Here is a 27,660-nt window from a genome sequence, read left to right on the forward strand (position 1 = left end):
AAAACTTCAAAATAGTTATTTATTATTAAAATATAAATACATATTTAAAAATGTACAAGTTAAATAAAAATACCTTCAAAGTTAAATGTCAGTTCTTTCACAATCATTGTGCAGGGGTAATACGTACAATATCTTGGCTTACTAGTAATTTTATACCAGTCACTTGAAACAACATCCTTAAACTGTAATAATATGTTGTAATAATTCCATTTTTCACTTCCTACAGTTTGATAGAAGACAGTCAATATCGTGAAGGATTTCAGAGGTTTTTTTCAATGCTATTGATACTCTATTTTCATTAACTTCCCCTAGCAAGGTTTCTGAAGATCCTGGTTTATAATGATCAAAAGACTGTTCATTTTTCTTGTTAGAAATCTGGTTTAGGATACCACTATTCTCTAGTAGCACTAAGTTGCTTAGTTAAGGAGGTTTTCCCCACATTTTTCACTATATAAATATCTTTATATACAGAAAGCATAGGTTTCATATTAAAATATTTCACAGCTGGAAGACTTCTTGGATTCATAATAGAGTTGGAACTGCAAGGCTTATCAAGTCTGCTCCTTGTAGATGAAGAAACTAGTTACAGTATAAGGGAGGGGGAAAGAGAATACAGTGTGAATGTGTGTGTTTGGGTGGAGGTTTGGTGGTAAGGCGGAAATGAAAATTCAGTAACATTTCTTTAAGTGAAGAAATGATATGAGAATTAAAGAGTAGGATGACAGGATTATAAGGAATCTGTGTAGTGTCTATTTTTAATTTAAAAAGATTTAGAGTGAAAAACTTGTTCACTACAGAACTAACTTATTTGAATAAGATTAGAGAAAAACCACAAGAGAAAACAAATTTAGATGAATTGGGTGAGAATGTACAGAATGAAATATTTCATTTAAAAAAAGAGGTCTTAAACAGTTATAATTTTATAATATAATTATGTAAGTGAAAAAGTCTCCAAAGGAGACCTTAACCCTAATTAACTGTTCTTTGCCCAATTTAAACTCAAAGAAAAGTATAAATGTTAACATGCTATACCTTCTATGGACAAGATCCATCTTAAATTACAATCTTAGGTATTTGCTGACTCAATAAAGGTTAGCAATATATTAAGTATAGATTAATATTCACAAAGTACTGAAGTCATGAATTAAGCCTAGAATGAAAGTAATTATGTAGGACAGTGCATTCTGTTTAAAGGATACAGTTAAACTTCTGTATCTTTTCAAGTTCAGAAGCAACAGACCTGTCCAAGGAAAAAGAAAACATTCATTCAGTTGTCTGATTCTTTTGTATTCATGATATTTCAAATAAGCATACCTTTTTTTTTTCATAAAGGTTAGAATTTTAAACGGAAGAACGCAGAAGAATTCTCTTTATGTTACCTTTATTTAGCAACAAATCAACTTGACTGAAATGATACTTACTGAGTGCCTTTAAAGGTAAGTGAATAAAAGTCTACCCCTTGTAAATCCACTTCAAGGAATTTGTAATCAAATATTGATGTATGAGGATAATGGGCCTTCCTGTTACTTCTTAGTACTAACCTAGCATACACTCTACTTTCCTCCCTAAAGTTTATTCCAACTTTAAAAACCTATTAAAATCCCATTCCTTCTGTGAAAGAACTGCTCTCTCCTTCCTTGAATTCCTGTAGCATATTAATTAATCACATATTTATTTGTAATATCTTCTCTTGAACTATTTAATATTTAACTTCCTGCTCTTCCTACCTAGATTGTTTCTCTCAGAAGAAAGGATTTTTTATTTTTCTGTACTTGTGCATATATTAAGACCTCATTTATAAGGAACTCTTTGGGAATGGATGGTATGGGAGATCGAAGTTTTTAAATAGTTGAATTACATGTCAAAACAACTATTTTTTATTAAATTCCTTCTGGAATAGACTACCTATTTATTTCATTGTTTTTTTTAAGCACAGAGGGTTAACATGATGAACATTAGCTCTTACCATGTTCTATAGAAAGATAGTGGGACAACTGGTATGGAGTAGAGGGCTAATATATACATCTCCAGCAGAACCCCTAAGTGTGTGTTCTTTATCCTTTTTCTTATCAAGTTAGAATAAAATATGAGCAATGGCATACAGCTGCAAACTGTAACTTGACTAGCTCTCTGCAAAATTAATGAAAACATTAGTCTAAAATATTCAAGTCACTAGAAAAATCTTCACAGTTCGTAGTAGGGTGTGTGACTTGTCTGCTTTATTGGCTTTACTACAACAGATCACATGCACCTCCTTGTCAGCTTGTACTTTTTTCCCTTGTACTCCAGCCTATGGATGGAGAATGAAAAGAAATATTTCATAATTTTAAACACCTGTGGCAAAGAACTTGGATACAACTTACTCCAACAACCAGCTGATTGTTCATTATTGCAAAATATCTTTTTTTTTTTTTTAAAAACCTGACACATTTTTCTGGATGTAAGAAACAATACAACCTTTATTGTTATTGCTCATATAATGAACAAACTTTTTATGAAACATGTACTATTTGTTGACTAAAAAGTTAAATTAATAAGCTAATAATGGAAGGTGTGGCGGAAAAAAAATTACTAGAATACAACTTAGGTAGCTTTTTATTGTACAATCTTGTTTCTTCCTTCAACCTACCCTCCTTGATAAGAAAAACCGAAGTGGAGATACCTAAGGCTTTATAGGGGGAATGGAGCTACTCCTCAATTTCTTTATCTTGCCTCTGCTGTTCCTAGGTGCTTTCACCTTTAGCTGCTATCACCAATCTCTACTTGCAGTTTTTAGTGTGTATTGACAGCCTCTTCTCAGCTTTCAAATAAAAAGGCTGATGATATTTTACAAACTGCCAGCTAAGCAATGGTGAAGTGACGGTTTTATACACAAGTACAATTTTCCTTCCATCACAATTGTTTTTTGCTAGTTACTTTAGCAACTTTTCTGCTTCCAAACAGGCTACAGCTAAAGGATGAGGGATCTGCAAAGCTGGATCCTTAGATACCTGAGATATTCAAATAATGCTTACTGATATGATTTGATTTGTTATAAGAAAGGACTTAGGAAAAGGTAACAAAAATTGGCTTAATGTTTACATTTTGTTTCACTACACTATGTTAGGTCACCTCACAAAACTTACTTAAAAAGCTTCCCAAATTGTTCCTGGTATCCCTGTCTTCCCATATATTCAGGTTAGACTCTCAGTGACACTAATCTTCTAATGACCTTTCTTCCTATCATTTTTCGATTTAGGACCTTCTAATTCCATCAGGTCTGAGCTCCTATTTATTATAAGATCCATTCCTAGGCCTCAAAACTCATACTATATACTAATAGATAGCATATGTTCCATAAAAACTATCTTCTATCTCCACAGGCTAAAATATCCTTTTTACTTCTGCCCTTATTTCCTCCCTAAAATGTCTTATATTTTCACAAAAAGTTCCCTTGAAGCCCAGTTCTAGTACCCTGCACACTGAAAAGCACACAGGAGGGACTAAAATACTTGCTTTATTTGATCTGCCAGTTAATTTGGGGGAAGTAACTAATATGACAGAAATTATTTAAAAATCAATGTTTTCTGAAAGCTTATGTTATTAAACCTTTTATTTCCTTCAACATTACTAAAAATTTAAGAATCCCCTTTAAATTTTTCCATAAAGTTTTCAGGATGAATTTGTCACATAAAAAGAGCCACTCGTTTTCATGTTAAGTTTTCAATGCAAGGTTTTCTTACCTTTAGGTAAAATAGAATATGATGAAATGTAATAAATTAGATGTCTGATTAGAAATAAATTATTTTCAAGCTTAAGCTATCAAAAATACTTTAGAAGTTAAACATATTCAAAACTAAGAAAGTTTTTTTGGGGAAAAAAGTCTCAGTTTACCGTTTGACATTTTAATTTTTTTTAAAGTATTAGCTCTTCTAAACAGATTTAAGTTTAAAAGAAAAATACCAATTTTCTTGGAGAACAGAAGATGACAAATGAGTGGGCATCTCTCTGGGACTAGTCTGGGTCAGTCTCCTGCACCATGATGTTACTGTTGTCACATATCTAAAGTGAATACATTAAAAGAAATACTTGAAAAATGAACTTGAATACATTATAAAATTATAAACAAATGTAAAAATAATTAAGACAATTTGGGAAAAAAGGATAAAGAAAAAATGTTAAAGTGAAGCATTTACTGGGCAATTCTCAAAATATTTTTCACTGGTAATAGAAAAGCCAAGTTTTTTGCATTATTCATCAAGAATAAAATGATTTACTTATATTTGTGATTAATACAAGTGACATTTAAGAATCAAAATAAAGGTGATATTTGGATTTCATTTAAAGTTCAACTTTAAATGTTCTAATTCTTTTAGTTTTTCAAAGTAAAATGCGTTTAAGTTTTATCAAAAAATATCGACACATAATAAGACTAAGTAAGCATTTGCTTACTAAAATTTAAACCAAAAAACACCTGCTAATGCATATACACATATGCTTGTATGCATATGTATAATTATATGTAACTTACTACATATCTAAAACAAGTATCAAGTTTAATAAAATGAATGTTCTGAAATGATTGGCTGAATCAACAGAAATGTTTGCTAAAGAAACTATCTTTTTTGAGGCAAATCATTAATAGCAATGAATGAGCACTTAGACTGAAACACAATAAAACCCAACAGAAAAATACATTCAAGAGGTAATAAAAAGCAATTCTTTTGTGAATATTCTCAAGTAAAATCACTAAAATGTCAAGACTATCACAAGTAGAATTACTGTAATAAATTAGATAAACCAAAAGAAAAAACAATTCATAAAAAGCTGAAGAATCTTCCCCATTTTAAGAGTAATCATTGGGTAATTTTATCCACTTTATAGAAATATACACAATTTTAGTTATTTGTGGTTGCAAACCTTATTTCAGATTGGCTAGAGGATTAGTTAATTGTTAACACAGCTGACCATATCCAACCTCCACAGCAAATCAGTATGTCTATAACATGTTTCATTTTGAAAAGTTACTTGAATACAAATGAAATGATTAAAGCTGACCTGAAGGCTGGGCATGGTGGCTCATGCCTGTAATCCCAGCACTTTGGGCAGCCAAGGTGGCCAGATCACCTGAGGTCGGGAGTTCAAGACAAGCCTGACCAACATGGAGAAACCCCATCTCTACTAAAAATACAAAAATTAGCCGGGCATGGTGGCACATGCCTGTAATCCCAGCTACTCGGGAGGCCGAGGCAGGAGAATCACTTGAACCCAGGAGGCAGAGGTTATGGTGAGCTGAGAATATGCCATTGTACTCCGGCCCGGGCCACCAGAGCAAAACTCTGTCTTAAAAAAAAAAAAAAAAAAAAAGCTGACTTGATCTATTTAGTTATGCTAAACACAAGTACAACTATCAACTCTGAAACGACTGAAATGCCTTCATTATTATCCACATGGAAAAACTAAAAATATATATAACACTTAAATAATGCTTATTGCTTATTCTCTGTTAGTTAAAAGTAAAACATAAAAATAATTTTTAAAATTGCTTTTCAGTACCTTTCATATGGTTCAGGGTGTTCAATTTGAATTAACTGATCTTGTCCATCAGGAAAAGTTAACTTACACCACCCTAAGTTAAGACCTTGATTTACCTTAAGAAGTGGAAAGATAAGTTTTAGCATTTTAGAACTGAAAAAAAGAACATAAACAACTTATTCTAACTTCATTAACTTAAAGAAATAAGTAGAGGAATCATTAAAGATGCAACAGTTTAAATGTTGTTTACATGAGATATGGGTGTTATTTAACCACCACTCATATAGGTAATTATCAAAGCAAATGAAAATACTAATCCCTTTCTCTATAATCAGTTATCTTTAGAAAAATGACTATTTGTCAAATCATTCTGATTTTTGCTAGGAAATCCAAAGAGATCAGTAAAGCTTCTTGACAGATTTATACTTCAAAAAATGAACTGAAATAGTGTGGTACTTTATTTTCTTTGTTCTGTTTTCCACAGATAACCAATAAAAAATAGATCTAAGTCTGAAATATACCCACCTGTCTCTTCTCAATAGGAGAGCTGAAATTCCAATTTAGGGTTAGAGTAATGCCATCTAAAAAGACGGCATGTACTTTGTCATCAGAGTAGGCAAGAAATCTTCCCACGCTGGGTATGAGTGACTCTTTCAAAACCAAAGGCAGTATATTGCTATCATTTATCCCAGGTACCTAAAACCAAGTAAATAAAAATAGCAGGAAATAGAGTTATCTAAGAACAAGATTTAAATGAATATTAATGACTCTAGGGCAATTCTGGATACTTATTCAGAAGTCGAATATTGTAAAATCCTTATATTTTAATTTTTCCAGAAGTGGATACCCAAAACAGTCTTTTTTTCAAGCAGATTCAGTTCTAATATCTTTGTAAAGTCACTGTTCTGCTCTGAACTTTACATCCATTATAGACAAAAATTAGGAGCTTATAGATTTGTAATTAAATTAATATAGATACAGAAATCAAAGTCTGAGAATCACTTCCTCCAAATCAGCATTAAGGAATTTTATTTTTATGGTTATGAAAATATAGAACCTATAATATCATGGTTTATAATGACTAATGTTTTTACATACTTCAAATCCAATCAGTTCCCCTATCCTTTCCTCTTCATGAAAAACAAAAACCATATACAATAAAACTATAACATAAAAGCCTGAACTTTCAGTGTTTGTCTACTAGGTAGGTATTTTTCTGAATAAACCAACATTAATGTTACAAGAATTTCTCACATGACTTAGAGGAAAACTGTTTGAACTCAGAAGTATGGATACAAACAATAAAACAATTTAAAAATATCTTGCTTTTAAAATAATTTTAACATACCATTTTCCAGCAGCATATACGATAGTTATGGCTTAAAGAAAGTCTCATCTTCACACAATGTTGAAGAATTCTGTGAACACAAAAAATACTACTTAAACATTTGCAAATGACATTTTCCAATTCTAGCAACCCATTTTCACCGCCATACAACATTTTAGATGATCAGTAAATCATTTCCACTGAAATGTGTTGGGAACTCTTTTTTTCTCCAGAAATCCTTAAGCCCCTAGAAGGGAACTACTGTTGCTTCCCTTTGTGCTAATCTTACCTACTTAAGGCTATTCTTTTAATTTTTAGCAATGAAATGATTCCATGGACAGAATTTTCAGGAACTCCTTTTTAAGAGGTGATAGATTCACACTGCCTGGAAAGTTTCACATAGCCTAAAAATGGTAGGGATGTGAATCAACTATCCCTAGGAAATCAAATTACAGAATATGCTTCTTCAAATCTGTTTTGGAAACTGCTTGTACATAAATTTATAAAAAGAAACAATAGTCCACTTGCATTTTTCTGGGTGTCATAGATTGAGAGAATTTTAAAAACATATGAACCAAAGAACCAATCTATGCTTTATCATTAGTATATTCTCAGAAATCTATTACTCTGAAGATAATAAAGAAGTATAAAAATTTTAAATGTAACATCAAATCTCCAACTTGATTTCAAGGAACAATAATGATGCCACACTTATGCAGAGAAAGGGCACTTACTTCCTCTCAGCACTTGCTCACCATATATGGATATTTCTCCATATTTAAATTACAAAGCCAGAAGTACTCTTAATAAATGACATAAAAATTACCTTATTTTATAAATTATGACACCAAAAAAGTTGACAAATTTTACCGAAGGCATACATTTCCATTGTACCTGCCAATTCTTAATCTTATCCTTAATCACAAGAAAATGTGCCAAGATGTTTAGACACATAACATTTGATTCAATTGAATGGGAAGAACTTACCTTGTTGCCTGTTTAATTAGAGAACCAACAGAGAATGGACTTCCTGGTCTATCTGGAGGAAGGTTATTTACTGAGTAAGTTTTCTCTTCTCTCTGAAAATTAGTTAAAATGAAAAATTTCATTAATAATAAATTTTGGCCTTTATTACTTAGCTGTTTTTCCTTGAAATATGTTTTTACAATAGTGACAAGATGAGTAGTTATTTTAACAAAATAAAGCCCATAAAACCATGGTATTTTATGATGCTTTTTCATTTTCCCATTTTTTTTTCTCATTAAACTTTTTTAATGGGCCTCAAAATTCTGTGACCAATTTTTGGTCAAGTTGTTTCCATTAAAAAGTACTGATTTTAAAAACTAATAACTTAAAACTGCCACATGCAAAAAAGAAAACCAAAGTGGTCCACAAAACATTCTCCTGAAGGTTTTACGATGCATTGTTATCATTAACCAGTCTTTTACTACTAAACTTAAATGGCCAATTGAAACAAACAGTTCTGAGACCGTTCTTCCACCACTGCTTAAGAGTGGGGTGGCAGGTATTAGGGATAATATTCATTTAGCCTTCTGAGCTTGCTGGGCAGACTTGGTGACCTTGCCACCTCCAGCAGCCTTCTTGTCCACTGCCTTGATGACACCCACCGCAACTGTCTGTCTCATATCACAAACAGCAAAATGACCCAAAGGTGGATAGTCTGAGAAGCTCTCAACACACATGGGCTTGCCAGGAACCACATCAACAATGGCAGCATCACCAGACTTCAAGAATTTAGGGCCATCTTCCAGCTTTTTACCAGAACGGTGACCAACCTTTTCCTTCAGCTCAGCAAACTTGCATGCAATGTGAGCCATGTGACAATCCAATACAGGGGCATAGCCAACGCTTATTTGGCCTGGATGGTTCAGGATAATCTCCTGAGCAGTGAAGTCAGCTGCTTCCATTGGTGGGTCATTTTTGCTGTCACCAGCAACGTTGCCACGACGAACATCCTCGACAGACACATTCTTGACATTGAAGCCCACATTGTCCCCAGGAAGAGCTTCACTCAAAGCTTCACGGTGCATTTCGACAGATTTTACTTCTGTTGTAACGTTGACTGGAGCAAAGGTGACCACCATACCAGGTTTGAGAACACCAGTCTCCACTCGGCCAACAGGAACAGTACCAATACCACCAATTTTGTAGACATCCTGGAGAGGCAGGCGCAAGGGCTTGTCAGTTGGACGAGTTGGTGGTAGGATGCAGTCCAGAGCCTCAAGTAGCGTGGTGCCACTGGCATTGCCATCCTTACGGGTGACTTTCCATCCCTTGAGCCAAGGCATGTTAGCACTTGGCTCCAGCATGTTGTCACCATTCCAACCAGAAATTGGCACAAATGCTACTGTGTTGGGGTTGTAGCCAATTTTCTTAATGTAAGTGCTGACTTCCTAAACAATTTCCTCATCTCTTCTGGCTGTAGGGTGGCTCAGTGGAATTCATTTTGTTAACACCAACAATTAGTTGTTTCACACCCAGTGTGTAAGCCAGAAGGGCATGCTCTTGGGTCTGCCCATTCTTGGAGATACCAGTTTCAAATTCACCAACACCAGCAGCAACAATCAGGACAGCACAGTCAGCCTGAGATGTCCCTGTAATCATGTTTTTGATGAAGTCTCTGTGTCCTGGGGCATCAATGATAGTCACATAGTACTTGCTGGTCTCAAATTTCCACAAGGAGATATCAATGGTGATACCACATTCACGCTCAGCTTTCAGTTTATCCAAGACCCAGGCATACTTGAAGGAGTCCTTTCCCATCTCAGCAGCCTCCTTCTCAAATTTTTCAATGGTTCTTTTGTCGATGCCACCGCATTTGTAGATCAGATGGCCAGTAGTGGTGGACTTGCCCGAATTTACGTGTCCAATGATGACAATGTTGATATGAGTCTTTTCCTTTCCCATTTTGGCTTTTAGGGGTAGTTTTCACGACACCTGTGTTCTGGTGGCAAACCCGTTGTGGAAAAAAAAAAGCCATTTTCCCATTTTTTAAAAATATAGAATTACTCCTATTCATTCAAAAGTTTTTTTTTATGTTTTTTTTTTTTTTTGAGACAGGGTCTCACTCTGTTGCCCGGGGCTGGAGTACAGTGGCGCAATTACAGCTCACTGCAGCCTCTGTGGCTCAAGGAGTCTTCCCACCTCAGCCTCCCAAGTAGCCAGGACCATAGGCATATGCCACCATACCAGGCTAATTTTTTAAGTTTTTTGTAGAGGCGAGGTGTTACTATATTACCCGGACTAGTCTCAAACTCCTGGGCTCAAGGGATCCCAAAGTGCTGAGATTACAGGCATGAGCCACTGTGCCTGGCCCACAAGTTACATTCTAATAACTTATAACTTATTGTGCAATTTAAATATTAGCTATATTTACATTAACATGGTAACCAAACTAATTTTCCCACACATTAACAGGAAATTTATAATGAGCCACCCCTTTCCCTTAAGACAAAAAGAAATGGATATATAGATTTAAAAAAACTATTTTAATTGAAAGAATATACCATTTTGCTACATTAATGGAAGAAATACTGCTACAGTTTGTGGAAGAAAAAATTATTTACAGGCTGAGGTTACTGAAATTTGAAAAAAATTGTTATTTTAAAATTCTTTCTGAATTTCCTCTTCCTCAGACTTGCTAGTGTTTCCCAGGACTCTGTCTCCAGCCTTCTCTTCTGACTTCTTGATTTCTTTTTAGATAATCCTAAAAGAGTACAAAGCTGTGTTCACATTAAATATCATAATAGCAACAGCTAACATTTGTGGAGCAGACACTCTGCTAGGCACTATCCTACTCACTTTACATGGATTATCTCATTTATTCCTCAAAATAATTCTGAGATAACTATTAATGCTTGTTTTTCAGATGAGAAAACTGAGACTGAGGGCTAAGAAACAGTAGAGATCTGATTTAAACCACCAAGAGAGTGCAGTTCATACTCTTTACCATTAGGGGAAGAAGATGGGCTTCGAAGTCAGACAGATGTGGATTCAAATCACAGGTCTGCCTCTTACCAACTATAATGATGGACAGGCTATACAACCTTTTGTAAGCCTCAGTGCCTGCAGCCTGTGAAATGGGGATACTGCCTACCATCCAGATTTATCTGAGGATTAGTGATATAATATACATATGAAGTTCCTGGGACAGAATTTAGTATATAATAGGTACCAAACAAAAGTCTTTGTCCTTTTATTTTGGTCTACAGACCTGACTATCTAAATCTCTATTGGGCTTCTCTTTTGGCTATGAAAACAGACACCTCAACATCACCATGTTAAAACTGGAATTAGCATCATTTCAAAATTTGCACTTTCACTTTCTCTACGCTGTATTTACCTTTGGTATGTCATTTATCACATTGTTCCCTCTACCTAGAACTCAGTTCCCTCCTCCAGCACCTCCCTTTGCCTGGCTAACACCTGTTTTTCCTTCCGTCTCAGGGAAGCCATTGCAGAGGTCTCATAGACTAGGAGAAATCCCCTACTTATGTCCACAAGCACAGTTCCCTCTAATCCTGCCTCTTGGTCTTAATTACAACTTCAATTTAATACTTTTTACTTAATGTCTGTCTTCCCTGTTAGAATGCAGCTCCATGAAGGAAGGGGCTGTGTCTGTTTTGCTCATGTCTGTATCATTATCATTTATTAGCAGAGTGCTTAGCACATGGGAAGCACTCAAAATACCATATTTTAATTATTTATGTCTTTCTCTACTGGATATTGAGTTCCCTCTGGGTTCTTATTTCCAAGACCCTATTTCATCAACTCTAAAATGCTCATTTTTCACAATTTAACCACTGAAATCTGGATCCATCTTACAATTAAGAGTGTCTTTATAATCTATTAGGCAGGTAGGGTTGAGATATAGTTGAATTTTAATAATCTCAAATCCTTAATTGACATCTCATGGTAGGCGCAAAAGAAAAAAAAGCCATCATCAAAAAAATTTAGATTTGATAAAAATTTTGGTTTCACACAGTACCGGGCACCACCATTCACTGATTAATAATCTGGCATCCCTTTCAACTCCTTCCTCATCCTCAGTGTCCAGTCAGCAATCAGTTCTGTCTCCTTAATATTTCTTCTCATTTTTCCTACCACTGCCTGGCCTTCACTTGAACTACTACACATGTCTTCTGACTGGTTCTACAGCTTCAAGTTTTACCTCTTTCCCACCCAGTTCATCTTCCTCTGAAATAATCTAACAAAAATCTGATGTCACTTCCCTACTTGAAATCCTTCAATGGTTCCCCAAATGCAGTAAGGTTACTCATGCTCCAGTTATGAGCTGGCCATCTTAGTGATCTGGCTTCTTCTCTGGACATTTCCCCCAGCATCCCATCTATGTTTTGGCCTACCAAACTACAACATTTTCACTTCCTTCAACACTCCACACTTGCTCCAGGCTCTTGTGTCCAGTTAAGTGCCATTTATAAACTGTTCTAAGAACCAGCAATAATAATGTGTTGAATAAGATAGGGCTTAACTCTAGTGTGGCTGATAATGAACAAACATATATCATTAAGAAAATGTCACCCAATTTTCAGTGCTTTGAAGAAAAAAGATGACAATGTCATGATAGGGAGTGTCTTGGGTAGCTTCTTTAATTTGAATAGTCAGGAAAAGCATCTGAGAGGAGATGACATTTAGATACAAATCTGAGTGACAAGCAGCCAGCCATGCAAATAATTGAGAAAGTAAATTGTTCCCTTAGCTATATGCTCCTCCTACCTCCATCTGTCTTTTGTACAACTCCTCCTTTGGAATTATAGATCCTAGCTAAGCCAAGTTTTCCTTCAGGAGTTGTTTCTGGAGCCTCAAACACTGGGTCAGGTGCCCTTTCTTATGTGGTCCCAAAGCACCAAGTTCTTATCTCCATGGAAGTACTTACACTGTGAATACTTGTCAATCTTTCCTATTTCAATTTTTAATTACACAATAAATAATACATTTTTGTTAAAAAAAAGTTCAAAAAGTATGAAAATTGAGTCCTCTCAGACTTCTCCTCCCTCACAAAATCCCAAACTCTTTCCCAAACGTAGCTACTTCAGTGTGTATTTACCCAGGATCCTTTCTTGTGCTTGTGCATGTGTATTACAGAAAGTACTATATAGGTATAGGGTTTATTTTTTGTTCTTTACACAAAAGATATCATTGTACGTGTTCTAACGCAAGTTTCTTTATTCACTCAACAACCTGATCTTTGAGATCTTCCAGAATCTATTACTCTATGCATCAACATCTACCTCATTCTTTTCAACTACTGCACACCATTCCCGTAATTTGATAATTACAACTTATTTTACCATTTCCCTATTAATGAACATTTATTTAGGTTGCTTCTGATTTTTTGCTGCTACAAATAATGCCACAAAACACACCCTTGGCCATGCTTCTTTGAACACACGTGCAAATATTTTTCTAGGCTAGATACTGAGAAGCAGAATTTCTCATCAATTTCATTTGATGTTATCAAATTGTCCTTTAAGAAAGCCGAACCAATTAACACTTCAACCAACACTATGAAAGCACCCCTTTTCCCACACCCTTCCCAGCAGATGTCATCAGTCTTTTTTAGTTATTGACAATTTGGTAAGGGAAAAATGTTATGTCATTGATATTTTAATTTGCATTTCCCTGATGCAAGTAGTGAAGTTGAATATGTTTTCAAATATTATAACTTTTTAATTTACATTATCTTTTCTATGGCTAAATCCATTTTTACCCTTTGCCCATTTTTCTATTAGGGTATTTTGGTTTTTTTGGTCTATTACTGATTTATAGTGTGGAATATCTTCTGGGCCTTTGCTTATCTTTTTAACAGAACTTCTGAAATTTTTCTTTTAATTAAAAAATTTTTTTGAGACTGTCTCCTAGACTGGTGTGCGGTGGTGTGATCTTGGCTCACTGCAACCTCCACCTCCCAGGTTCAAGCGATTCTCATGCCTCAGTCTCCCAAGTAGCTGGGATTACATACAAGCACCACCATGCCTGGCTAATTTTTGTATTTTCAGTAGAGACGAGGTTTTGCCATGTTGGCTGGGCTTGTCTCGAACTCCTGGCCTCATGTGATCCACTAGCCTTGGTCTCCCAAAGTGCTGTGATTACAGGCATAAGCCACTGTGCCCAGCCTAAATATTTATAATTTAACATAAGTTTGAAGATTTCAAGCTTGTCAAACTTTTCTTTTATGCCTTCTGGTTTTCTGTATTCTACTTAAGAAGGCCTCCTTTACCCAGAGATTTTAAACATTGTTCTTCTGTATTTTCTTCTAATACTTATAAAGTTTGGTTTCTTACATTTAGCTCTTTAATTCATCTGAAATTTATTTTGGAGTCTGGGTTAAAGTAAGGAGAAAACAACTTTATCCCCAAAAGAGGGTCAATTGTTTCTAAACCTTTGCACTAAAGCAGACAGAGAAGGGTGAATGTGTTGCACACAAAGGTTGGAGAGTGAAGCCCAAGGCAGTCTACCACAAATGCGTTCTAACCCAAAAGCTCATGCTTCTACTCCATGATATATTTGCTTTAGTATAAAAATTATCACCCCCTCCCGCAACAGCTTTGAGTAGAATTGAAGCTCCAGGAAGATACACTCCTTTTTATCTTGCAATTTTGCAAACCCTCTGATATACGGCAGTCAGCAATGTGACTATGCATACCTACTCTATTTGCTTGCTCACTTGATTGTCTGATGTACTATATACACACACATACACACATATATACGTATACATGTTACTGGGCATGCTTGTATCTCATTTGCTTGTTTGCCTAACTGAACACAAGACTGTGAACTCTTGAGGGCAGGAACTCTTCTTCGTCTTCATCCTTGTCAGTGCTTACCACAATGCCTGCCAAGGAGTTACTGTTCAATTAATATTTATTTACTAAATATTTTCCTAGAAATAGGCCCCCGTTGGGAATCTGTTCCAATATATACTAAAGTATTTATGAAGAAAACAATATTTGGTTGGGATTTACTTAAAAATAAACAGGGAGTGGAGGGAGCAGCAGGAAGTATAAATGAACAAGATGGGTGATGGGTACATAGGGGTCCATTATATTTGTCTACTTTTGTATATGTTTGAAATTTCCATAGTTAAAAAAATCTCAATTTTTAACTCTATTCCCTAGGGATTCTGATAATCTGATTAGTATTTAAATACCCCACTCTGTAATGGAGAGAGAAAACATACTTATTTTGTTCTAGCATGCAAAGTAGTGTGATACTATAGTGATTGCTGTGAAAGGGTGGATGTCAAATATCAGAGGGGCAATAAGCAAATTAAAACTCATTAACAAAATATTGACATTATTAAGACTATGGGCTGGTAATTATACCATGTTATATTTCACTGTTTTCAGCAACAGAGAACAATCTTGTTTAACTGTCTAGTTGTACATAAAGATTTAGAAGTTAAGGTGCTTAAAATACACAATTACATGGTAGGGAAAAAAGAATGTGCTTTTGCTTTTTAATGTACAAATATTAATTCAAAGTAGTTTATTAACTCAAAGTCCTGGTTTCAGCATTTTCCATCAATAAAGTCTATGACAAAAGAAAGTTTCTAATTTAAACACGAACTGCTTAGGCAAATGGAGATAGCAGGTGAAAATACAGTAAAAATAAGGTGGTTAATAATTACTGTACCAATGCTGACAGTAAGATTATATTAATTCTCCAGACTGGGGAGTAGGAAGCAATGTTATATAATGACCAAATTTCCCATATATATTTGGAATTATTTAGAAAGAGCTATACAGCAAAACTCTTCTTGAGTTGAGTTCGTTGTTGGCTTACCTCTTCTGATCCTTCTTGAATGGAATAATAAGTAAAATAGTTCCCAAAATAAGGCCCTTCTGATTTGAAAACAGATCCATCCCCAGAATAAATCTCTATTGAGTTCATATTTTGATGGGTAAGTCTAAGAAAGAGAAATAACCATTAAAATTTTTTTTCCACTTGAGATTAAAACATGCTTGGATAGTCATCAAAAACCAGTAACAACAAAATCTAAGCAAAACAGCAGAGTCTTTTTGCCTGTCCAGTGAAGCAGATAATTTCATATTCTGAACCCAACCAGCTAAATTAACTCTTTCACAAAAAGATAAATAGAATTGGTTTATGCATTTATTTCAACAACTAAACTAAAAGCTTCTGGAATTCAGGCATCTTGTCTTATCATCTTCTTGATAATCCCCACTGCTAATCACAAGGCTGGCACATAAGGGTCACCAAAGCAATGTCTATTGCATAGGAGTTAAATACAACATTTCCAGAGCCTGAAAATAAATAGATTAATGAAACTAGTGGAATCAATATTTTATGGATAAGATTAGCCGTCTGCACAAGGGGCTATCCCTAAGAAAAGGTGGCTGTACCTGGAGGAGCCAGGTACAATCAAGGTACTGGGTATATAACAAATAGAAACTTAAGCCAAGTTAATTTTATTAACATATATGTTAGAATATGTTGTTAGAAGGAATAGGTCTTCACATAGGAAAAGGAGAGCCCCCACGCTCTCCAAAAATTTAGCAGTGCTCTTTTAGCATTTTTCATGGAAGTGAAACTCTCAATCTGCTAACACTAGTATTCTAGTCACTAGAAGGGTGTCCTTTGTTGTGGGGTAGGGATAATTCAATGGAACAGTGCTGGCCCAGAGCGGCCACTCAATGAGTATTTGCTTTGTGAATGAAGGCTAAAATCTCCCTTAGGTGATTTAACTTCTCTAATTCCATGCTCAAGCAATTCTGTTTTGTCTACTTCAAACAACTTGATCCTCCAATGCTTGGAAGGGGTATCCTAAATAACTGATATGAATGTTACATTCACTAGCAAACCAATCCCTCATTGGCTGTGGAGGTACCACATAAGTCTTATAAAAATGGTTAATGTGAGTGAGTCACAAGACCCTTGTGTGCACTAATAACATTAGTTTTGAGACCTGTAAAACTCAGGATCAAACACAGGAGCACAGTTGGCCCGACAGAACTGTGTCCTCTTCTGAGAGTCTGTCTACGAGGCTAGTCCCATCTTCTCTGTGACATCAATAAACAGCTCTAACTCCAACATAGAAGCCAACATAGGTGCCTTACCTATATGTAACACCTTTGTACCAAACCATTTTCACTAGTTCAGGATAGGAATATTCATCAGATTGTCTCTGTAAAAGTGAATCACAAAAATTCCACCTGTGAAGGATAAAATACAAGCTATTACTTCTGGTTGCTCAATATAATTGCCTTTAGAAGTCAACAAAATGGTGCTACTGTAACAGGATTAATTTCTTGTTTAACTCACTAGATCAAAGAATAAAAATTAATATGAAGGTAATGAAATGTAAAAAGCAAGTCTTTTTCCATGTTTTTTCAGTATTTTCAATAATCTCATTATTGAATCTCAGCACAATTACAGAAATTAAGAGTTTTACTAACATTTAAAATTTAGCCTGGATTCGCTAGGAACGTGGCTCATGCCTGTAATCCCAGCACTTTGGGAGGCCAAGGCGGGCGGATCACGAGGTCAGGAGTTCGAGATCAGCCTGACCAACATGGTGAAACCCCGTCTCTACTAAAAATACAAAAATTAGGCATGGTGGCACGTGCCTGTAATCCCAGCTACTCAGGAGGCTGAGACAGAAGAATCGCTTGAACCCAGGAGGCAGAGGTTGCAGTGAGCTGAGATCGCGCCAGCCTGGGTGACAGAGTGAGACTCCATCTCAAAAAAAAAAAAATTTACTAAAATATCTATAGTGGGCCAAGCACTGTGCTATACACACTGTGGATATAACAACCAAAAAAAGGCAGACATGGTCCCTGCCCTCAGCAGGGACGTTAAATAATAAACATTGAGTGTAAAGAAAAGGCAAGTACTGTATGCTATGGAATTGTATAGGACTTAACTTGTTTAGGGTCTTCAGGAAAACCACTCTAAAGAAGTTAGGTTTAAGCTGAAACCTGGAAATGAGCACAAGTTAGCCAGTTGAGAGAGAGAGCGAGCGCTCCTGCAGAGTAGGTGCAGTGGTCACAGAGTGCTTGAGCAAGCATTTTAGGGATTGCTAAAGTCCAGCTTAGCAAGAATAGAGAAAGCAAGGGCAAGAGTAGTGACAGAGTTGAGGATTACAGATACAGGAAGGGACCAGATCACAAAAGACCTGGTAAGCTATGTGAAGGATCATGGATTTCAACCTAAACATCTTGGCAAGTTATTGAAAAATCATTACTTTTGAAGCATAATTCCCTTTTGACGTGTACTCATAATACTTGATTCTCATTTTAACCAGATAATCATGACAAGCCTAACAGTCATTCCCATATTTTTGTTTTAAATAACAAATGTATACTCAGAGATGGCCTGAGATCAAATCTCACTTTTACAAGTACTAGCTGTGTACCTTTCCTCAAGTTATTTAACATTTCTGTGTCTCAAGTTCCTCTACATATAGGGATGATACGTTTTTTAACTTCATGGGAATGCTTTGAGAATCAAACGGGTGAAGTCCAACAGTACCTGGCACATAAATGTTTTGTGTTAGTTTTTATCATTATTATTTGCACTGTTTATGCAAAGTTGATGTTACAAATCTACAATCCTTAGTGGAGTTAAAAGTTTTATACTTAGCCTTACAGAAGCCACTCCATGTGTACCCCTTTGGGAAACAGACGTATTTATAGTCAGTGAACCAAAGATGGGGTAGCCTCTGAAGCTAGGTATGGACAAAAGAACAGTGTCTGATACACACTCCAGCAAGCAAGGTCACGGGCTCCAGTGAGTGGCAGCAGATGCTCCCCTGGGCCCACAGAGCCCTGTGCGGACTCCTGTCCCATCATTTAGCATACTTTAAAAATCTTTTTAGGTACAGTGACCTTCACTAGATTCTAAGTTGCTATAAAGCAGGGACTGTGTCTTAGTCATCTCTGCAGTTACTGGACTTAGCACAGTACCTAGTGTAGAGTCAGCGTTCTACATTCAATGCATGGACACAGAGTAAGAAACATAAGCAACACATTTGCTAGGGAAATTATTTACTATCAGTTAAAAGCAAAATTTTGGATGAGATAAACTTTCCTTGTGAATGGTATCAGATAAAAAGAAAATTATCCAGGTTAAGACTGGTTCTGATAAAAGCTTCATGACCAATAGCCATTACTGCATTACCTGTGTAGGTGTGGGACTGGACAGTTGAGTGACAGGGCCCTGGGAAGAACAGAAACCACTTTTCCTCTTTCCTCTGAAATATCAGAAGTTAAAAATCTACTCTGAGTTATATGTGCATCAATTTTAGACATATTGCTGATTTTATTATGAAAATGAAGTGCTAAAGACAAAGGATATTTCCATTCCTCTGGACAGGCGGCCACAGACCAGCACTGCTTGACCCATGTGTATACGCATGTGTGCTTTGTACCAGGCGAAGCCAGCTCTTCCCTCCCTTCAGTTCCATTTACACAACTCATCTTCTTTAAAGTTTCTTTGGATTTCATGATCTGGCAATGAAACTCATTTTCTTTATTCTTCAGTCTCTGTTCTGGTAAATTTCCACGTATACAGATTTTGCCAGCTTTTTCAACTAGTTTATCTTTTGGGGCTTTATTATTTGTTTCTGACAACACTGCAGATGAGTCTGACTTCTGGCTAACTTTACACAAAAAATGTACTGTAAATTCATGCTGAGATCTGGGCAGGCAGAGGTATGCATGACCATCTAAAGATGTTATCTTCACAATGCCACTCTCCATATATATCATGGTACCATCTGTATCAAGACTAGGCCATCTCACTTCTGTTATGTCAGTGAAGATACGCTGCAATGAGGGGGGATAAAGAGATGGTGAGTATTTTCTGTTAACAGTCCAATTTTTCCATACATTCGATATTTAAGTATTGTGTAAGAAAGCTCTTAAATATTTGTGTTTTACTATCTACAGAGAATGAAAAAATGGAGGGCCAGAGCTCAGCCTATATATGATTTTCCAGAGAATATTTGATATTGTTAAGATTATCACCCTTAAAAAAAAGAGATGTGAAACAGACACAAAATGAGAGAAATGGTCATATTTAGTGTTAAATGTATTTTGGTTTTAAATGTACAATGAATTAGAGATAAATGGATTTGTACCCCTCCCCTCACCCTGCAAAAGTTTACTCTGAAAAAAAACTAGAAATAAGGGAAGACCAACACTATGATACATTGTATTAAAAGCAATCATAGCTAAAAATTTTTCTTTAAGTTTTAAATAAAAAAAAATAAAAGCAACCATAGCTTAAATGGTACAGGACTAGCATAAAAATTATTGACAGAACAACTCAGAAAATTCAAAAACAAACTCAATCATATCTTAAAATGTTACATGAGATAACAAGTTTTTTCAGAGCAAGAGGGAAAAGAGAAAATTATTTAAACTAGTACTAGAATTACTGAACAGCATTTGGGAAATTCTGTCTTGCAGGGTTATCACATGAACTAAATAAGGTAACATGTAAAAAGTACCCATCCTAGGTAGTACCTAGGTAGTACCATACACTAAAATAAATTTCAGGAGGCTTAGAGGAAACTTTAAAAAAGTTTAATTACTCAAAGAAAAATTGATCCTGACTAATAAAAGACTCATAACAAGTAACAGTGTTGGTTGTGTCTTTTCATATAAGATATAAATAGTAGATATTGCGTGAGAGGTTTTTACTGAATTAATTTTCCCAAGCATTTAGCATTTCAATTCCATTTATGTAAAACCTTACATTTACACAAACTATTGTCAAGAAAGCTTCCTAAATTTACCATGCTATCTATATGTACAATGTTAGGACACTAAAATTGAGGGCTGTATTTACTGACAGCAAAGTTGGTTTGTAAGGATGGTCATCAAACTCCTCTTTTAGAATTAGACTATCTAATAATCTTGCTGCATCATCAGCAACAAGCTAGGCAGTTTCAGTGAATAAAGTGACTCAAAAGACACAAAGGAAAATTACCATTCTAGGCTAAGTTACAACTTATAATTTTTTATGGCTCCTTTGCCACAAGACAATATAAAATTACTCAGCCGGCAGGCAAACATCTTGACAGCATAGATAGGTAGCAGAAAGTAGTTGAGAAACAGAGTTTACAGAGTCAGATAAGACTAGGTTCAAATCCTGACTTTGCCACTTAGAAAACTGCCATAGACAAATTAGGTAAACTCTCTAAGACATAATTTCCTTGCCTATAAAAAGAGGCTGCCAGCCGGGCGCGGTGGCTCACGCCTGTATCCCAGCACTTTGGGAGGCTGAGGTGGGCGGATCACGAGGTCAGGAGATCGAGACCATCCTAGCTAACACGGTGAAACCCCATCTCTACTAAAAATGCGAGAAATTAGCCGGGTGTGGTGGAGGGCGCCTGTAGCCCCAGCTACTCGGGAGGCTGAGGCAGGAGAATGGCATCAACTCGGGAAGCGGAGGTTGCAGTGAGCTGAGATCGCACCACTGCACTCCAGCCCTGGCAACAGTGCGAGACTCCGTCTCAGAAAAAAAAAAAAAAAAAAAGAGGCTGCCATGTAGCCAATATACCTGTTTTGATTGGATGGACATCCATTTTGATCAGTATGGTGTTATTAAATATTTCTAATATTGTTCATAGTTGTTGGACATAGTAAACCCTCAGTAAATGACAGTTATTATTCCTAAAAGTCCAAACACAATACTATATAAGCAAAATAATAAAGGTCATACCCATAGTTACATATCTCTACTATACATTAACAAATATGCTGTTACTGAAAATGGTCACATAATTTCTTAATTTTGAGACCTCTGAGAATGAAAAAGTTACCAATCTAAAACATTCTGATTATAATGCTTGGATACAAAGAAAATGGCAAGCGGATACACTATGTAACTTCGATGTTTTATAGCAATGTATCCCCAGGTGTCCTGAAAAAGAAAAAAAGGCTAAATATTAAATTACCTGTTTCTAGTTACTTGTCCTCAAATAATACTAACAAAAATGAAGTTAAAAGAATCACCTTTTTTCTTTCAGATGGTATGATGGTTTCAGATAAAAAAGGGCAAGTAGCTGAAGAGTTTCGAAAATCTAGGGCTCGCTGTAGTTGCTCCTATGAAAAGAAATATAAAATGTAACCTTAATGTAAAATGATTTGAAAATCAATTAAAAATGACAGTACAGTATAATCCATAATACTAATTACTTTTCATATTCTAGCCACGTCAACAGTATTTTGGTATTCAAAGAGTAGTTTCGGCCAGGCACGGTGGTTCACACCTGTAATCCTGGCATAATGGGAGGCTGAGATGGGAGGATTTCTTGAGGCCAGGAGTGTGAGAACCAGTTTGTGCAACATAGCTAGACAATGCTCTACAAAAAATTTAAAAATCAGCCAGATGTGGTAGTGCACACCTGTGGTAGTCCTAGAGTAACTCCCTTGTAAAAGGAGGCTGAGGCAGGAGAATCACTTGAGCTTAGGTGTTCAACACTGCAGTGCACTATGGTAGTGCCACTACACTCCAGCCTGGGTGACAGAGCAAGAACCTGTCTCTAAAAAACAAAAAAGTTGTTTACATGATATCTTTACTTACTCTGTAAGTGCTAATGACAAAATGTGTCCTTTGATGAATTCTTTCTGGTTGTTCTAAAGGATGTGCTGAAACAGGTGGTGACTTTTCAAATAAAAATTCAGAGCCACAGGGAGAAAGTTGCAATGTGGAACCATCAACATATTGTACTTCTACTGAATCATCTTCATAAAGTACCATTCGCAGTTCGGCTGCCATTACTATGGCAGGATAAGATATCCTTCTAAGTCAAAGACTGAATGAAATAGGAAAAACAATAGCACAAATAGTTCTCTTAATGTACAAAAGTTTTATCAAAATAAATGGGTGCATTTTCTAAGAAGATGACATTGCCATTGCATTTACTTTTGTTAAGAATACTAACTACACTTGATAAATCTGAAATGAACATCCTTAACAAAATGCCTTAATTAACCCCTAGAAGTTTACTCTAATGGAGGAACATAACCAAAAAGAGACAACCACAAGTGATAACGGTCTTTATAATTTTAATAGCTTCACTTCTAGTGAAATTTAATTTTTGTAAATTATATGTTCATTATTTAAAAGCTTATAATTTCTAGTTTACTCCAATGCAGGAACATAACCAAGAAGAAACTTAATTTCTTTTTTCTTTTTTTTGAGATGGAAACTCGCTCTGTCACCCAGGCTAGAGTGCAGTGGCGTGATCTCGGCTCACTGTGACCTCCGCCTCTCAGGTTCAAGTGATTCTCCTGCCTCAGCCTCCTGAGTAGCTGGGATTACAGGTGTGTGCCACCATGCCTGGCTAATTTTTGTAATTTAGTAGAGATGGGGTTTTACCATATTGGTCAGGCTGGTCTGGAACTCCTCACCTTGCGATCTGCCTGCCTCAGCCTCCCAAAGTGCTGGCATTACAGACATGAGCCACTGAGCCCGGCCTAAAGAAATTTAATTTCTATAAATTATATGCTCATTATCTCATTTTAAATTTCAAATAATAAGCAAATTCCACCTTTACGGTAAGAATGCAGCAAATTGTTTGTAATACAAATTCAAAAGACAGGCAGAAAGTAACTATTAGGCCTACGGGAAAAGGACCCTGAAGAAGAAATCCAAATACCTGGAATCCTGTCTCTACCCTAGCATTAAATAAATAGCTCTTTATTACTACTGAGCAACTTAATCTCCTATTGTCTTGGATTTGTCCTTATTTCGCTGCATTCAGTTTCCTCTTCTCTACCTCTAAAATACTCTGTCTTCACCTACGCTCTCCATATAGCAGTGACAGAAGGGGAATTAAAGAGTTGGGTTTCATTCACACCTTACCATTTACTAGCTAGCTATAAGTCTCAGGTTGTTCCTCATTTGTAAAATGGGAGTAGTAACAGGATTGTTGTGTGGATTAAAAGAGAAAACAAATATGACAGTGACCAGCACTGTGGATGCTGCCTTGCAGGCACTCAATCAATCTTATGAAATGTTTTTATTCCTTTCTAACACTAACCCCATCCCCTTCCACATTATCCCCTTCTACTACCTAGATGATCAAGTTTTACCTGCCAGAAAAAAATAACGTTCTATAGAAAACACTTCCACCACTTTATCCCTATTTCCTACCTATAAACAGCTCAAGTGTAGTATTCACTCACTACCAACCTTCTCTCCTATCAGTCTTCAATTCACTGCAATCCAGCTTTCACCTCTCTTTACTGACATTGTTTCGCAATGGTCGCCAATGTCTTCTTACACCCAATGACTTTAGTCTTCATCCTACTAAACCTCATCAACATGTAACAGCATTGTCTACATTCCCTTGCACCAAACGCTCTTTTCCCCTACTTTTCCCCCCTAATATTGGGCTGCCACAGTTTTCTTCTTCACTTCTACCTGTTTTTAGTTTAATCATTCTTCTTCACCATTCCCTTAAATCAAGGATTCTTCAAGACCTGACCTTAGTCCACATTTCTTCCCTTCTTAACATAACACTCATGTCACTTTTATGCCCCACCTTGTCTTTTTTTTTTTTTTTTTTGAGACGGAGTCTCGCTCTGTTGCCAGGCTGGAGTAGAGTGGCGCAATCTGGGCTCACTGCAACCTCTGCCTCCCGGGTTCAAGTGATTCTCCTGCCTCAGCCTCCTGAGTAGCTGGGACTACAGGTGCGTGCCACCACGCTTGGCTCATTTTTTGTATTTTTAGTAGAGACAGGTTTTCACCATGTTGGCCAGAATGGTCTCGAACTCCACACCTCGTGATCTGCCCGTTTTGGCCTCCCAAAGTGCTGGGATTACAGGCGTGAGCCACCGCACCCGGCCCACCTTGTCTTTTTTTAACCTTACCCCCTTTAATGTATGTAATCAGCTGTAGGTGATATCATCTGTAATCTTCTGAGGATATGTCAGGATATAAGTAAATATTTAACCACATGGTCTCTCCTGAGGAGATTCACACAATTTTAATTATTTTCTTTCTCTAGAGAACTTTTAAATGTACCTGACCTCTCACAGAGCTTTCAGGTGGCTGCCTGCTAGACCGCTCTCTATGTCCCTGTCCCATAGATAAATCAAACGCAACATAACTAAAATGGAACTTAATCACTCCTACCAAAAGCAGGCTTCTGTAATATCCCCTAATTGCACTTTCACTCTCATCTCTTCCCTCAAATCCAGTCTGCATACAGTAGTACCCAGAGGGATCTTTTAAAATGAAAATCACATCTATCACTTCGTGGCTTAAAACCCACCAGTACCTTCCATTTCTACTTAGAATAAAATCCAAACTCCTAAACTATGGCCGACAAAGGCCACACAATCTGGTCCTATCTACTTCTCCCAACGTCATTTCTCAACTGTCTCCTACTTCTACAGGGCACTTTAGATACATTGGCATTTTAAATGTTCTTTAAACAAGCTCTTTCCCATCTTTGCACTGTTCTTTCTGCCTGCCTTGTCTTTTCCTTGGCTAATCACAAGGCTGGTTCTTTATCATCATCAAGGTTTCAGCATAAATATAACTCCTACAAGGGCCTAACGACCAACTAAGTTAAAGTTACTCCCAAACATCTCCCAATCATTTGTCATCCCTCTTCAACTTTTTTCTTCATAGAATCTATCATCAAAATTGATTATTTACTTGCTTTTTGTTTTCTCCCACTAGGCTATAAACTCAACCGAAGCAGGGGCCTTGATCAGATAAGGCATCTAAAACAGTATTAAGCAAATAGTAATGGCACAATAAATATTTGAATGATGAAAAATAAGTAAATTGCTCCTCTTGAATTTGAAATTTGAATTAATGGTGTCTCATTGTTAGCAGCCAATATTCTAAAACTTGACTTTTCACTCCATGCCCCTGTAACAAGTCCTGTTGATTTTCTGTCTTCGGAACCTGGCTCTCTCTACCTCTTTCTCTTTTTCAGGCCATAGACTCTCCAACTCCTGCAACTGTCTGGAATTTCTTCTCTCTCCAATCCATCTCTAGTATTGATGACATAGGTAACTTTCCACAAGTCAGACCATACCAACTGCTTTACATCACCTGTTTACGTACTTATCAAATGGCAATATAGATTACAGATATATATATAAACACACACGTATATATCGGATATGTCTACTTGGTATTTTAGGGGAAAAAACGGGTGCTGATACATAGATGAAAGACATTTTCTGATTCCAATTTGGGAAAAATAGTCTATCTTTGGCCAAGTCTTTTTTTCTTTTCTTTTTTTAATAGCTTTATTGAGGCGGTTTTCTAATTTTAAATAATCAAGCATACACAACAAACAGTGTAATGACTAAGGTTCTTGGCATACCATAGAAAAGCATAACCCGGCTCCAACCCACACTGGCATTCTCATCTCTACAGTCTCATTCCCGCTTGCGTTCTCATCACCCAGCACATTACGTCAGGGTATGTTTAACACTCAAAAATCCACAAGTCTGTTCTTGACATGAATGAGAATCTCATTTCTTTCAAAATGCTATAGTCTCTAGTTACAGAGGGAGCCTAATCAAAACCACCACCAAAAGTCTTCCACTCACAGCAGTTCGGAGCCGAAAAGTTGCGGAAATAAGGCCCAGCAACGGTCCCTGGCTTTGATTTGCCAAAATGCTCTGGAAGCCGCACCGTCGGCGCCTGCCCACGACTGCTTCTTCAGGGGTTTCTTCAGTTTGACAAATTACCAGCAAGTGATATTTCTTGATGAAAGAAAAAAATCACAACCCTAGAGGAATAAGGTGGCAGGGAGAGTGTTTTGGCCAACACGCCCGCCAGGCAACAGGAAAGCGGAGAGAGCGCCAACTGTAACCACTAAGAGAAAGCGCACACGGAACACGAGCCGTTCAAAACCAGCGCCCTCAGGGTGCCGCTTCACAGCTCCGCAACAGGGAAGACAGGAAGTCCCGCCCCTCCACCACAGGGAGGGCAGGAAGTCCCGCCCCTCCACTCCGGAGGCTGCTCTCGTTGCGTTCCCTGCGAAGGGCGGAGCAGGAAGTGGCGTAGAAAGGGGACGGATGGTTCCTTGTTCGGAATCGAGTTGGCTGCTCTTTGATTTTTTACTTCTGGTGTCCCACGCAAAAGCGGTCCGACCTGGTTGTATTAATAAAGGCTGTAAGGATCAGCCTTTTTAACGGTCCAGCCGAGAACTAACCACAGAGCGCGTTTTAGTGGAGTGGTACTTTTTTAAAATAAGCTAAAAAACGATTATACTTCAGGAAAGCTGTTAAAAAAAAAAAAAAAAAAAAAAAACCTTGGCCAAGATGGAGAACTCTTCTTTTCCTAATTTGGTATCAGAAAATAGGTCGTCTATGTATCTGCACCTTTTTTCCTTATAAAATGGCAAATAAACTTGTCTGCTATATTTATTGCCACTAAACAAGTGTTTATGGAACACTCACTATGTGTTTAGGCGTTGTGGGGATAAAGCAGGGAAGGTGGCCCAGTTCTTTGCAGGTGAGGATCAGAGCTAGAGATTAACTGAAAAGAAAGAATAAACAATCATTTATTACAGTTGTGGTGAGTGTTTCTAAGATAAAATACAGAGGTTTGTGAGAGCATAGAGAGGCATACCTTGTTTTATTGTTCGTTTTATTGTGCTTTGCAGATTACTGAGTTTACTACAAATGGAAGGTTTGAGGAAACCTTGATGGAGCAAGTGTATGGGTGCCATTTTTTTCCAACATCATGTGCTCACTTTGTGTCTCTGTGACACATTTTGGTAATTCCCACAATATTTCAAACTTTTTCATTATTTTTGTATCTGT

The 27,660-nt window shown here is 36.6% G+C and overlaps 1 protein-coding gene and 1 pseudogene across 7 annotated transcripts; both read right to left on the reverse strand.

Moving 5' to 3' along the window:
- C4H5orf34 (chromosome 4 C5orf34 homolog) lies at nt 1–26,801 on the reverse strand. 7 transcript variants are annotated; one of them, XM_063664796.1, is made up of 15 exons: nt 26,440–26,801; nt 23,272–23,337; nt 22,442–22,673; nt 21,871–21,960; nt 19,028–19,674; nt 17,773–17,826; nt 16,966–17,061; nt 15,671–15,794; nt 7,829–7,920; nt 6,863–6,932; nt 6,040–6,210; nt 5,536–5,630; nt 3,943–4,041; nt 1,200–1,240; nt 1–407 (listed from the first exon to the last, which is right to left on the reverse strand). In XM_063664796.1, the coding sequence occupies exons 3-15, from the start codon at nt 22,634–22,636 to the stop codon at nt 214–216; spliced, it is 1,968 nt and encodes a 655-aa protein (XP_063520866.1). In that variant the 5' UTR covers nt 22,637–22,673; nt 23,272–23,337; nt 26,440–26,801; the 3' UTR covers nt 1–213. The 7 variants fall into 7 exon arrangements, with proteins under 7 accessions (XP_063520866.1, XP_063520868.1, XP_063520865.1 ...); XM_063664798.1 differs by lacking the exon at nt 17,773–17,826; XM_063664795.1 differs by lacking the exon at nt 23,272–23,337 and having other exon boundaries at nt 26,440–26,777.
- On the reverse strand, nt 8,126–9,840 carry LOC129036045 (putative elongation factor 1-alpha-like 3; annotated as a pseudogene).
- Nucleotides 26,802–27,660: the final 859 nt, after the last annotated feature.

The sequence above is a fragment of the Pongo pygmaeus genome, chromosome 4 (assembly GCF_028885625.2).
Source record: "Pongo pygmaeus isolate AG05252 chromosome 4, NHGRI_mPonPyg2-v2.0_pri, whole genome shotgun sequence".
NCBI classification, from domain to species: domain Eukaryota; kingdom Metazoa; phylum Chordata; class Mammalia; order Primates; family Hominidae; genus Pongo; species Pongo pygmaeus.